This window comes from Sinohyriopsis cumingii, chromosome 18, assembly GCF_028554795.1.
Source record: "Sinohyriopsis cumingii isolate HCF-2022 chromosome 18, ASM2855479v2, whole genome shotgun sequence".
Lineage (NCBI taxonomy): Eukaryota > Metazoa > Mollusca > Bivalvia > Unionida > Unionidae > Sinohyriopsis > Sinohyriopsis cumingii.
In genome coordinates, this window is record NC_142978.1 from 45097496 (window position 1) to 45112660 (window position 15165).

The following is a 15165-nucleotide window of genomic DNA, read 5'->3' on the forward strand; positions in this document are numbered from 1 at the left end:
TTCTGATGGTAACGGTAAATTATTGTTCGTGGGGAAGGATTTATATTGGGAGTACACTTATTTTACCACTGATGGTAGCACCAATAAAGCGGGTGGTGGTATACTTAGTTTAAACACAATACTCGGTGAAATTAAAGAAAAGCACAAACAATATTAAGAAAAAATATGACATAATTTTACAGAATATCTTCTTGATTTGTCATCGCCGAGGGAAGAAATCATCAAACAGATAGAAATATCAAATCCAATTATATCTGATTTTAAATTTGTTCACGAAAGTCTTGTGAAATCTAAAGTTAAGTCAGAAGAAAAATCCAAGCTAGAATTTCTCAAATATTGTTCAATCAATGAATCAGATCTACCTGCATTTAAATTTCCCTGGTATAACCATGACGAACTAAAAAGATCAGTCAATGATATCATTGATGAGTGTTTTCCCAGAATACTCGAATCCTGGAGAAAAATATCCCCCCACCACCATCAACTGTTCTCAGGTATAATAATGACCCATACGGACAAGGCCATCATATTTCTCCGGGAATTTTAAATATAACCTCAACGATCGCTGTCAATCTTGTATGTGACGTAATTGATGACTGCTATCAGACAAACACAGAAATATCAAATCCGGCGCAGCAAGGATATATATTATATACTTTTACCCCGCAAGTACCACCCGGATATCTGATTGTGCAAGAATACTATTGACAAAAATGAATTCAGACTAACTGACCAGTCCGGCAACTTATTTGACCTACGAAATACAACGCTGAGTCTGAATTTAAATGTAAATTCAAAAACCTGCGATTTTCGAGGACATTTAATCGTAGAGCGTTGTCTTCCCTTATCAATGACAAGGGAACAAGAATATACTTTAAAAATGCCACTGACGCGTGATAAACATTAAAAACAGTAAAAACAAATAACTCCCGCCCTTGATTTTTATTCCCCTGATTTTATCCTTGATAAAATCAACGGGGTGGATATTTGTTTTACTGACAAATCGACGAAAATCTGATACACTTTCACTTTCATTTCAACGAGGGAGTCTAACGTTTATTTCCATAACCACTAACAGTTTCTGACATAATTTTTCTTAATTGTCTTATGCGAGTATTCAATGCCTTTCTTGCCTCATATTCACGAGACAGTTCTGATCTAATTTTGTCTATTGCGAGAGAGAGAAGAATTCCCTCACTTCATTTTCTTTCACTGTGGCGAGCGATTGAAACATTCCCGCTTGAATTATCTTTACGAACCTGGTTCTGATAGTAGTGTGTATCCCCCTCCTCCCTATGTTCTTGCATAATGTTTCAAAATCAGATATATTTATGCCGTCTTTTTGTAATTTTCAATAGTAGAAATAATACTGATATTTTCATAGATCATTATACAGTATATAATATATCTTTAAATTATATTTTATAAAATATTACTGAAGAAAATATTTCCCTTACCTTTGCTGCTTACACTTTAGTCCGATTGACTAGAAAGACGCTGGTTCTCTGTCTTATATAGTTATATACATAATGTTTTCGGTGAGTTATTTTGAGAAATCATACATGATGATTCTGTAGGAAGTTGTAATTCTACGTCTTATAGTTATATACATAATGTTTTCGGTGAGTTATTTTGGGAACTCACGCACGATGATTCACTAGGAAATATTGTGTGTATAACTATATAAGACGGAGAATCAGCGACTTTCTAGTCAATCGGACTAAAGTTTAAGCAGCAAAGGTAAGTAAAATATTTTCTATCAGTTATCACATTGACATTTAAATTGTATGATCATGAAAAAAGATTTTTATATGCAAGCATTTTTGAAATATATTTCCCTTGACAGAGTCAAGGATAAAATCAAAGATGAAATCAAGCTAACAACGATAACTCTATCAACCGAGTTACATATCCGCGGCAGAGTTGCCTCTGTTGTTTTTATCAAGGATGTTGACCATATCTAATACTATTGGAACATAATAAAATACAATCCACTGCTCATACTTGTGTGAAAACGCTGATTTGGTTATTTTATCTCCTGCGTATTGTACTGAAGGCATGCAGTTACCGAAATACTTGGGAGCTGCATTCATCGATAGAAAAAATTATTTCTTCACCGGTCTCAGTATTGACAGATTTAACTTCCTCGCGAACCTTGTTTATACTTTCCAGTATTACAGAACTTGCAATTCTCGCAATTGTATAATAGCTTGTAAGTTATTCAAAGAATTATTTTTTTATCCTAGTCAATATGATTGATCACAAGACCATCTTTGATCACCCCGTAAAAGTGTTCTATACGAATCTATGATTGTAATACCTTTTATTCCCAGTGCTGATTCAAAGATAACAAGTATTATTGACAAAACCAACTGGTTTCTTCAGCCGACAGTGTCTGATTACACGAGATGCTTCAGAATTCTTGTTGATAGGACGTCTGACAAAATTTGTTTGCTCCATTATATAATATTATTTGTCGAAATAATAATTTGTTTAAACCATTACTGTACAGAACCTTGCTATATAGTTTTCAGGGCTTCTTATAACTTTATCAAGAGCAGAGTTGTTGACTGAGTCAGGGTTGTTATTTTTTTATCATAATACCGCTTTAGTTCTCTATATCTTTTACCACCAGATTGCACACACAACTGCGTTTTCCCTCTAACTCTAACACCACACCGTAAGCACGGTTTTGGACCAAGACTCCCTCGTTTTACGCTTTGCAAATGTTGTCCGCAGAATTCGTTTACACAGAATTTGTTACAAGGAGTTAAAGACCCTATCATCAACCACTTGCATTGATTCCTTATATCAGTCAACATATATATAATATATTAATTTAGATACTTGCTTTAATTAAAATAATGGAAGAGTTTGGGAGATTATCTACACTCAAGACTTGGAAAACTTTGTTTCCTGTGTCCAGATTCGATCTTGACAGAATACCTCCTGGCTTGCGGATACGAGCTCTGGCTGATCCGTCGAATAATCTGATTAATATTATTTTGGATGCTAAAAAAGAATTTCGCCACGAATGGGGCATCTCACGTATGGTTGACATTCAAAATTATCTGCAATGACAAAGTCATCGACGAAATCATTGATGCTACAATGAACGATGAGCGGGCAAAAACTATCGATTATCTCAACGATCAAAAAATATTATGGATTATCTATGACAAACGTGATCCTGTTTTTCATAACGGAAAAACCGCTGTGCTAAGTAAAAATTCCAAACCAGGAATGCTGACTGGAAATGACAGACCATAGTATGCTCGAGCGTATCCTATGACCGCTGTTATTTATGGAATTTATCAGCTAAATGATAACACCAACATTAATGATCTTAAGCCAATGAGATATTCAAAGCTGAACTGTGTAGCCGAACGGGTAATCGAACATTTTACAAACGCGATGCGTGGAAATGGGTTAACGGATCTACGACGTGTAAAAATAAACAAATGAGCCGAATCGGTGAAGGATACCGGAGCTACAATAAATGATGTCGCCGAGTTAGAAAATAAATTACAATTTCCAATAACATAGCAACAATAACCGAATAGATTTTAACGGCGAAATATATCGTAAAGAATCTCTTCATGAAGAAATGAAAAAACTTGCGCAGAAATTTTCAACAGAGAATACTGAGCAATTATTAAATAATTGTTTAACAGTTCCATGTGTTGCAGCTCACTTTACAAGAGAGACAAATTCGGGAAAGCCAACACGATTTGGATTTCTTGAGGATGTACAGCTAGGCTGCTGTGAATATGGTCATGGCGGATTGTGGAATACCAAGTATGACCACAGCGATGTTATCTCGGTTGATATGGTTGCGTGTTATCCTGGAAGTTTTCTTGGTTACTGAGAGTGTTCTGGATATTTTAAAAGATTTGGACACCCCACAGACGAGATGAAAAGAGTAAGGATAAATGGACCCCTACCTGATTTTGATCTAACCAGATTCGCTCGCATTGTATCATTGGTAAGGGTCTTCATCCGATCTGTTATGTTTGGTTTGTTAGGCACATTTCAGAAAAACGTTGAGCACCAATGGTGCTTTTTACGATATATGCTTGATTGTAAAATAGTAATATCGTTGAATGTAAGTGAGGCAATTATCTTATACCGTCCTCAGACCGAAGTTTGGTTACCACCACCTGATGATGATAAAACCGCAAAAGATCTCGGTAGAAGGATAATCGGTAAATTTACTCAAGGCGGAGCATATGATCATAAACGATATTATGCATGATTGATCATGGATGATGTTGAATATGATTTCATAATGGCTGATGCAGAGAGATATAACTGTAAGTCGAGAAAACGCTTACTTGTCAAACGGAACACGATTAGGTACAATTGTTGGTTATATTGATGGTGAGGTACCTCAGTTTACTCATTTAAGATCCTCAACGCTCGCTTATGTTTCTATAAATTTATCATTGATGATAATTAGATTTCCTACCAACGTGGTCAGAGTTGCAACGGATTCATTCTATATCGAAAAAAATATTCAGAATTACTGACTCAATTTACAAGTACTGATGCATGGTGGGGTAAATGGAGAAAAATCAAGAAATGTTATATAACTAGTCTAAATCCGCAGATGTTGCGATTGAAGATATTTATTACAAAAATAATCAGATATCATAATTATCGTCTGCGGAATCCTTGTATGATCTAGTATCCAGACACAAGATGGTATATCTAAATAGGCCGGGGGGTTCTGGCAAGAATGCTCGATTGATCGAATTATTTCGGCAGAGTTCGGATGATGTGGTTGTTTTAACACCTACACACAGAGATATATATTCCAAAAAATGTTATTTGGGTTGAGGTATGCACAGTATCTAAAGAGATATTATTAATATTTCTCGATTGGCTGTTTTTGAAAATTACAGATGTGATCATTTGCGGCGATCATGGTCAACCACCGCCGTTTGTTGGGCCATCTCCACACGGGTGGCTAAAGAATTTTGTAGATTTTTACGAGGAGATAAATGATTATCATAGATCTCTTGATGTAGAATTAAGGGAGTTTAAGAAATTAACCAGACTACAACCGAATACAATTCAATGTGAAATAATGCGTAAAATAATTTAAGAAACTTCTATGAACGATTTTCTGCAAACGTGGAGACCAAATGATTTGATGGTGGTAAGTAGAAAGATAGTTCGTGGTACACTTCAACAGCGGTTATTTCAGCTGCATAAAGAAAAGTTTTCAGATCTACGTGTACCTTTGTGTTATAGACAAGCTGAGAGAATATCGACGTTGATATACCAGGACAGACTGAGAAACATAATCTTGTATTAAATGATATTGTGGCAGTTGATGTCAGTATTGCTGAGGATGCGCTACGCGCTGATAAATCCCTGTGGACATTGGGATACGCGATGACAATTCACTCATCTCAAGGGTTAACCATCTCTGATATAGTTGTTTGGATTTGCGATGATCGTGGCGAGTGGTCAAACTTAGTTTATCTCGCATTGTCTCGAGCCACAAAAATATCTCAGCTGCGGAGAATTGTCATAGACGCTATGGAAACCCTCGATAAATGTCTTGGTAATAGTGATATAATTAGAAAACAAATTAGCTGGTTATAAACAAAGTGACACGAAAACAAACGAGACTTTGATCTCGATGTTGAATTTATCACAGAGCTAAAACATCAGCAGAAAAATCATTGTGCAAGTTGTAATACAGTAATGTTGTGGCGATATTCAAATAATAATCCAAGACAATTTACCGTGGATAGAAAAGATAGTCGTCTTGGCCACAAGCACAAAAATGTGATGCTGGCCTGTCTTGAATGTAATCGACGTAGAGGTGCTAGATAAGTGATCGTGGTGGTAATTGTTTGTCTTCAGGAATTACTTGTAATTGTTCACGTGTAAATCCACGTTGAAGAGCAGTTGAATCTAGTCTGTAGATTGCAGATCTACCCGTAGATGTAACCACACTGGAAATTGTATGTGTCGTAATACTCCAGATAGGATCAGTTACTCTTATTTTACCACCCTCAAGTTCACCGGATTCATATAAATATCTTACAGTAACATTACCCAGCACTGGTTGTTTTGAAAAATCACGTAGTTGTACGGGTATATATTTTTTGTATTGCGCTAATACGTTTCATGGCAGTTGTTCCAGTTATTTCATTATTTAACGCAGCTATCACACTTGGCAATCTTGCAACCCACTCGCGAGATCTCTTGTCTTGAATTATTTCCTTCGCATACTGATATCCAAATAACCGCTTAGCAAGCGTTCGATTAAATCGTTCAACAATTGCCTGATCGCGATGAATTGCAGTATGTCCTCGTCGTATTTTGACGTTATGTTGCTTCAACAGGGATGATACTGTACCTTGAAATTCTCTGCCAGGATCAACATGTAGTAGCTGTGGCCATCGTAGACCACCACGTCGATAAATTTGTTCAAACGTGGAAGCTACTTCAGTTGCTGTCTTTGTTTATAACGGCTCTGCTTCCTTGTATCTACCTGCATCATCAACGACAGCTAGCGCGTATTTCTATGTTAATTGACGTCTTCCAATTTTAATAGTATCATATGGTAGAAATAAAATATCAGCCTGATGAATTTCATTTGGCACGCTAACATCAAAATGTGCATGCTGAATTGTTTTAGGCGGTGGTATATAAAATTTGCCATATTGCCTGTCGTGCTAAACATATTTCAGCAACAACACGTGTAACATTTGCTGCGTCGGCAAGTTTACTAATCACTGCTCTACCTTTCCAATATCATCTTGGGGTATAATAAATCGACTCCATTATAATAATAATCGGTTGATTAATTACCGGCTCTTAATACAAGCTTACCCTTCATCGCAGATCTCACCAACCAATTAGCTAATGATTCTTTGAAAGATTTATTTTTTATGGAATTTAACGCGTGAATAAATTTTACATCTGCAATATGTCTATCTTGTAGGTTTTTACTTTTATAACCATGAGCGTGACAAGCTTTATCAATAGCATTTACTGGATATTCACCTGGTTTTGGCTGATCTTGGTTATCAAGTCGGATATCAAGTCGAGTACCGGGACCACAGTAATTATATCCTGGAAGATGTTTTTCTACTGGGTATTTCCCCCATGGAGTTCCTGGTATACTTTGTTAAATGGGCGGCAATATCACCTACCTTTTTTAATACTGTTTCGATCAGGAATAAAACTTTGTTAAAATTTGTACCACATCGTTCACACTTACCTGTAACTGCTTCTCGTTTGTTTTTTGTTGTAATAGTTGTTAGTCCACCTGTGGGAGTACGTGTCCCGCATTTCACACAATATAAATCCATATTATTTATTATATTTCTACAACAAGGAGGTCACTGATTTCTCGGCAACAAGAAAGCGCCAACGGCTCAAGCATTATCCAGCGTTACCAAATTCTGTCCGAATGATTATAATTGGGCCGTCCGGGTCTGGTAAAACGCAGCTGTTGATTAATTTCATAACAAAGTTGATGAAATGGGATAAGTTGTATTTGATAGCTCCTTCTGTAGATGACCAACGATGCTATGATGTACTGAAAAGGGAGGCCCCGAGTAGCCGAGTGGTCTAAAGCGCTCACCATTACGGATCACTGCCATCTCACCTCTATCTGAGTGCGTTCGAGTCTCGGAGTTGGCCAAAGTCGGTATGTGAAAAGATTGCCAGTAGCTCCTCGTGGGTCGGTGCATCTTTCCGGAGTTTTACGGGTTTTTTCATCCACCATTACTACTTGACGCCAACTATAGCCTATCGTATGCTGAAAAATCGCGTTTAACCCTACACCAACAACAACAACAACAATAAAACAATGATTCATCGAAGTGGCTTAATACTTTTAATACTTTTCTGTTAGTTTGAGCACTTGAGCACTTGTAGATAATCTTTTTCAAATTGTTTACCAGCAAGAACAACACGAAAAGGTTTTAGTGCCCACTTTGTTTGGGTGTATTTAGTACCAGTTCCTCGATTACTATGTTTCCTGCGGGACAGCGAGCTAAAAGATGCAGCGTACGATCATGAGGAAACCTGACAATAATGTTATGAAATTCACCGATGTGCATTTAAAGGTGAGAGTACTGTATGTCCTTTCGTCTTTTATGCGGAATTTGAATGCTTGAACGTTCCCGTGAATGACCAGCGATGAGACTGACAGAGAAAGCTTACCACACCCGGTCCTTATCCGGTTCAATCAAATAGGACGCAGCTTGTTGAACAAATATCATGCTATGCTATTACTATTCATAAGAAGCCCGATGTGACTATATATTTCGTAGCCAGAAGCGACCAACAGTGTACTGCCGCTGTTACTCTATTGAAGTATTTGTTAAACTGCTTGAGTATTTAGCGATAGAAATTTGAGAACAAATTTCCTCACTCACAGATGGCAATGAATTATGATGACATTTACAAGTTTTCGCGGCGACCAGAATCTGGATCTGCAACAATGCGTTTACCTCCACTGATGGAATATTTCGCGATGACTGTCAAATCCCTGGCGCGTACAGAGGAACGGCACACAGCGCATGCAACTTACACATGCAAATTTATTGCAACGAAGCGCAAGAACTCCAGTTCTGCTCCATAATATGCAAGTTTGCTACGGTAACTTATTGACGAAATCAAAAGGCATCAAACGCGGTAATAAGTATCAATTCTAACAAAACGAAAAGTACTTGACATTTCGGCTGGGTCATCTGTAATTCGCCGTCTCGCTGCAGGTTCTGAATTGCAGCTTGGACAAGGTCGTCACCATACATGCCAATAAAGACCACGGAATATTCGTCAATACAGTGGCGCGGACGATGGAACGTTCATTTTTCTCACCTGCAAATACGTTTGCATGTACGAGTACATGAGCCGCAGGTAGAGGTTTTCTAAATCTCATTTCCAACCGATGGAGAGATTTACTTATCGCTGTCCATCCAATGTAATTATGACGACTACAAATTAAACAAAGTCTTTTCTGTGTCTTTATGAGGCATCCTGCGATACTGCAAGGCTCATGTGCAACGTCGATTCTGTGCACTACTACTCATCGCCACGACTGGCCTGAGATGTACCGCTGTCGGAAATTCGTGTCGAGTTGGAACTGTTAATAGACATCAATAATTTATTTGTTGAAAGATGTCTCCGTATCAGAATTTCCATGGCGAGTCATCGCTAAGCTCGTTGACGAATACGTCCGCGCTACCCTAAAACAATTACATCATATATTTTGACGCTCACGGTTACACCAGAAATGTTGCCTGTAGGTGCGTTTCAGTATTTCAAGAACTCTAATTGAGTCTCACGCGAAAATGTGCAAAAAGATTTATGGAGTGATACGTAGGATGAGTGTCTTTAGCAACTACGTTATTTCATTCAGGCATCAATCACTGAAAAACATCACATAAGTGTTTATCGTTACATCAAGTTGAGTTCGTTACCGTTTAACACCAACACTAAACAAGCATCCCAAAATACATCTTATTGGTAACTCAATATTCACAGGATTAACTTCTAATTCTGCTAGCACGAATGTTCTTTTTGGTGGACGAAGTCAACTAATATTTTGTCGCATTGATAAGGTCCACTTGTGCTCTCGTGAGAAAAATTATAGCGGATTCGCTTGTTCCGAAATATCATTCGGTCGATGTCGTATATGCATCTAAGGACGACACAGAGTTTGTAGCACGACGTTGTCGACCTTCCAGCTCTTCCTCGGCATACATATAGTCTTTTGCCAAGATTATCGCTGATGGCTACATCGGAAAAACACCTCTTGTGATCATGACGGTTATTTTGCTGAATCACGTCCAACGTTTGTTTTCATTATTCAATTCTAATATAATTGAATGAAGATCCATCACCCACGATGAAAATCGATTACTAACTGAACATTCTTATGCGTACTGTTTCCCGAATAATCTAATCGTTACGCAAGAGGACGGGTTTAACTATTATACAGTGGCTTGACTACGATGTTCGTTGACATGCATGTGACTAACTTATATATGGTGTGTCAACACCAATGCAGCAATGGCTCTGAGAAATTCTGTACCTGGATCCATTTGCAGACGGCGCGACAATGACAGCGATCAAAGTGCATGGATACGTTGTATAGGGTTGTAACACGTGTTACGTATGTAGACGGTAGGCTGCTCGGCTTCCGTGTACCTGTTATCGCCATCCAGGACGGTTAGTGCTTATTTGTATGTGTTTCACTCACGCAATTGTGTGGAAGAAACAACAGAACAGTCTCATGAACTTTTGGAGCAGGTAAATAACTTTGCCATAAGCCTTTATCTGGCAGCCATGCTTTGGAGACCCAGTCGCTAACGTTTTCCGAGCATGCTGATTTTGGACGGCTGCTTTACTCTTAGTATAACAGCACGTACTGCATTTACGCTTGAGATCGGATTGGCTTCGTACGCGTTGGCTACATTTGGTCTAATATCCGATCGCGAACGTCGAGGGGGGCAGGGGGCGGCTGCAGACGAATAACTCGCTCTCGTTCTCGCCAGACTTTGATGCAAACTGCAACATTGTTGAACTTTCTACTGCCGTGTTAAAACATTTAATCAATCAATTATGATATCCAACGGAGGATTTCACTGGTGACCGGCAAAGATTCCAAACTCAGCATGCGATTGCACGAGCCCACACGCACTCCGTCATCTCAATTTAATCTCCGCAGCACACCTTGGTTCTCTGACGATACAACTGTATATCAGAGATCGACCTGACATTTAATTTCTTGAATGATGGTCGAATGTGTAATGTACGACCCGTGCGTGTTGGCAACACCAAAAATCCCGGTAACGAAACATATGGAAATGGTCTAGATGATGCTGCCCAAGGAATTTTTACAGGCGCGCTAAAGGTACTGGTGGAGCTAACCCCGCGCGATGCGTCCAACACATTGCAATGTAGTTCGTAGATGGTATTAAAGTGCATCTGTGGATAAACTGTAAAATCCTAGATCCCGTGAGTTAGAATCTATTTGACATCGACTAATAGAAATATTAACTCGACAATACAAGTGCCAGTTGCGTTCCCGTCCAATCATTATCCCATTCTTCAGCAGCCTGTACCGAATTGTGCATTACCAATTGTCTTTAATTGAGGTTAAAATATACACAAAAAGGCACACAGGCTAATTGACTGACACATTCACGCGTACATATTGTATACCCTGAATATGTACATCGTTATATCATACATACAAGTACTGAAGTATATTGCATTGCGGCTGACTAACGGGATTTATCAGTGTTGATAAAACATTATGTAAACTTCAAAATTAGATTATATGGACAAGACAGAGCGATTCCGGGAATATAAAGTACATGCGAGATCAGTATAACTAGCAGTTCGAAATCTTTTGTGATCAAAACAAGTTATCGATTTGCTAAATGCAAGCTAACCCATACTTTGTAGGCTGATTATTGTTTTAGTCACACACAATGGTCAACTTCGCCGTCACTTTTACTAAAGCTGGTGTCAGAGGTAAGTACACTAGTATAATATTCATTTGTCTGTAAATGTGTACTGGGTAGATACAAACAAGTTGTCTATGGAACAAAAAGCCCGATGGGGCCAAGGGGACGACGACCACGCATGTTCCTGCCTATTTGATCATACTTTTAACCTAATAAGTGTAAGGAAATCTTACTCCTTGAAACGTTCTGATCATTACCGCTTATTTTTTATTGGCGTGTGTGCTCACACCCTTCCCACCCCTCGGCATCCTCCGTTGAAAGTGGCGGATAATTGAGTGGGCAAGAAAATGAAAGGGAAATATGATTTGCATCTCTCTCTCTCTCTCTCTCCCTCTCTCTCTCTCTCTCTCTCTCTCTCTCTCTCTCTCTCTCATTTTAGAACCAGGAAGCAATAATATCTATGTTATGTATTTAAGCATACAGGAGGCTCCGGAAGGGGTCTCAGCGACTAAGAGTAGTGTTATTTATTACCAGGGAACGGAAGAACATGTATCATTTGTTTCATTGAAAACCTACGAATATTCTGATAATCTTACAGACAACGGATATTAGTTTTTTATTCGTAACAAAGGAATTATGACCACCCTTTCTGAGAGACAAGACAGCGCATACCCCCACCCGCCTCTGTTTAATAATATATACTCAGAATGTTAGTTGCCAATCTACCAAATCGTAATTCAGTAGATAAACAGATACACTTGAATAATTGAACATCCTGAAACTAAACCATAAAAAAGATTATTGTCTCCCTCCCAAAGTAGCGTCAAAAAGGAGGTGCGGGGGGAGCGGACCGCATCCGGTGACACCATCAGAGGGACTGATACCAATATGACTGTCTATAAAATTATTGAACTTTTGTGCATGGAGGAGGTCCATGGGTGTGACACTATGAGTTACCGCACGTGACTTATTGTGCATCAAGGGGGTCCGTTGGGGTGACACCGTGAGTTACCGCACATGACTGTCTATAAAATGTTTGAATTTTTGTGCAGGAAGGAGGTCCATGGAGTTGACACCATGACCATGAGTGAACACACTGGGTGATACCAACCCTAGTGACGCCACTGCCCCTCCTCTCTCTCCCTCTCTCTCTCTCTCTGAGCTGTTTACATGCGACTAAACTAATAACTGAAAATTGTAGAAAATAAATAACATAAATGTAACGGTCGAGAGGTGCGTGTAAATCATTACAACTTATTTGTGTGTTCCCCTACAGCTATAAAAAGTTATACAGCAATTTCAAAATAACGTCAGGTGATTGAAAATTCTATGACTAGTTGAATCTGTAACGTCAAAGCTAACAGACTGTTTATCCTAATTTCTATAGCTCTTTATATGCAGTTGTCATTTTCTATAGAACAGATACTTGCTGACAGTTGTGTATGGCCTACATTAGCCTCCACACATTACTAGTGGAGATAATTCAACAGGATTTGCCATTTTCGAATATAGACACAATGTATAAATTTAGATTTTTAAAAAACATGTCCTCTATAGATTTGATACAGGACACTACAACCATCGTGCAAACATCCATTTTGTAATACAACACACTGAAATATACTGTATTTGTATGGGAAAAGAAAATACCGTCTTCAAAACATTAATGTATTCGTTTAAATGTATACTCTGAATGTAAAACTATGAAATGTCACCAATTAGTCAAAAGGGAACACTTAATAGATAGTCTTTTCATATCGCATGAAAATGATACTAATCAACGGATGGACTAGAGATATTTAAAAGATTCGTAGAATCGTTTGATCTTGCACTGTTACTTTTAAACAGAAACGTGCTCCAGCGCAGTATGCCAATGACAGGCACAATAGATGGTGATAAAATTTCAAAGTAATTTGTTCAGTAACAGCCGTAGTAATCTGTGTCATAAAAGATAAATTAAGATGTAATGTCTATCTCATGAGATAACTTCTTTAAATGGGGACACACACACACACACACACACACACACACACACACACACACATATATATATATATATATATATATATATATATATATATATATATATATATATATATATATATATATATGTATATATATATATATATATATATATATAGACCCAGACCCTCACTACCTGTGACATCGATCACCGCCAAAGGCCATCACAAGCTGCTGACAGAGAAAGCTGGCTGGCGACGTTCAGTTCACCAGGCCGCTGGCACTTTTGAAAAAAACGGACGGGCCATATTACAGGAAAAACGATGGGTAAAAATAAACCGAGAACCATCGGCAGCACCCACCACAACCCAGACATTCCCCTGCAGCCTCTGTGGACGTACGTGCCTGTCACGTATTGGTCTCGTCAGCCACTAGCGCGCGTGCAATAGACATGGATATATATATATATATATATATATATATATATATATATATATATATATATATATATATATATATATATATATATACACACACTAAATAATTTATAGAGATTTCACTACCGAGCAAATCAAGCAACACCCACGTGAGTCTAACAAGAAGTCGATGTTTCCGCTATTTCGATGGACCTCGTGACAACAGTGGTTATCAGGGAAAAGGTAGATAAACGCCAAAATACGACAAAAAAATTCCATTAATCAACTAAAAGCCACACATTCATAAGACCGTAACTTCACACTTGCATGGTCTGTCTTGATTCACATTTGGAAAACCCATTAGTAAACCTTCACAAGCCGTAGATTGGTACTTCACGCCATGCAATTCAAAAACGACCCAAACACCTGATACATATAATTGTTCTCATTTCAAATTACAAAGCATATATACATTAGAATAGCCCGAGAAATAATTATGTTCAGAAACTTGGGGCGGTCCGTTTATGAAAGTAATCCACGTGAACATAAAGTCTCATCTGCTCCTAGAAATTGGCTAATTACTCGGCCTGAGAAATATCTTCCCAACACCAGCCCCATAATCAGCAATAATCTATAAAATCAAACAAAGCTATAAAAGCAGTGTAAGCGACCCACGGTCCACTTTGTAGAAACCTTGCACAAAGTCCCCTCTTCTTGCAAGAGGTTTGTGGGTTGGTGGATTATACTTTCTTTCAAGGTGTCCGCTTAATTTGGTTCTCGTTATCTAGAGGTTGACTGCCTTCGATGTTATTGCCCGGTTCGAGTAAATATAAATATAAGTGGTGAAACTTATAGGTGGAATAGATAGAGATCTGAGCAGATATATAGAACAGACCATCACGAACCCCCGTACATGTAAACAACAATTGAATCAATTACATAAAACAACTGTGTGAATTCATTACATCAGGAATATACACTGCTTCTAGGAATAAAACTTTCACCGAATTACAAAACACAAATAAATTTAAATAACGTAGTCGATCTGTCTTACTGATAGATTTAGTTCATCAAAGGATCGAGTGAACAATCGGAAGTCAATGCCTTGTACAATTGCATAACCAGCTTCTCCGGTTCACTCCGCTTCCACTGTAGCTATTCCTTCGACTTCACTCTGTCTCGTTTCTTTCAGTCCTCAACTCTGTGTGTGGCACGTAGGTTCACAGATACCTGGATTTCAGATATAATACGTCGCAGGATACGTCTCAGAATTAATACGTCACAGGATACGTCTCAGGGATAATACGTCTCAGAGATAATACGTCACAGGATACGTC

At 38.3% G+C, this 15165-nt stretch overlaps 1 protein-coding gene across 2 annotated transcripts in view; it reads left to right on the forward strand.

Moving 5' to 3' along the window:
• LOC149776541 (uncharacterized) overlaps positions 1-15165 on the forward strand; it is a 42755-nt gene that overhangs the window by 16546 nt on the left and 11044 nt on the right. Inside the window, exon 1 of one of the 2 annotated variants that reach the window (XM_089940999.1) lies at positions 11332-11517. The exons of the other annotated variant lie outside the window; for it this stretch is intronic. Coding sequence (XP_089797125.1) covers positions 11475-11517 — 43 coding nt within the window. The 5' untranslated portion in view covers positions 11332-11474. Of the gene's footprint in view, positions 1-11331; positions 11518-15165 lie in introns of those variants that run through there. 2 annotated transcript variants of the gene reach the window in all.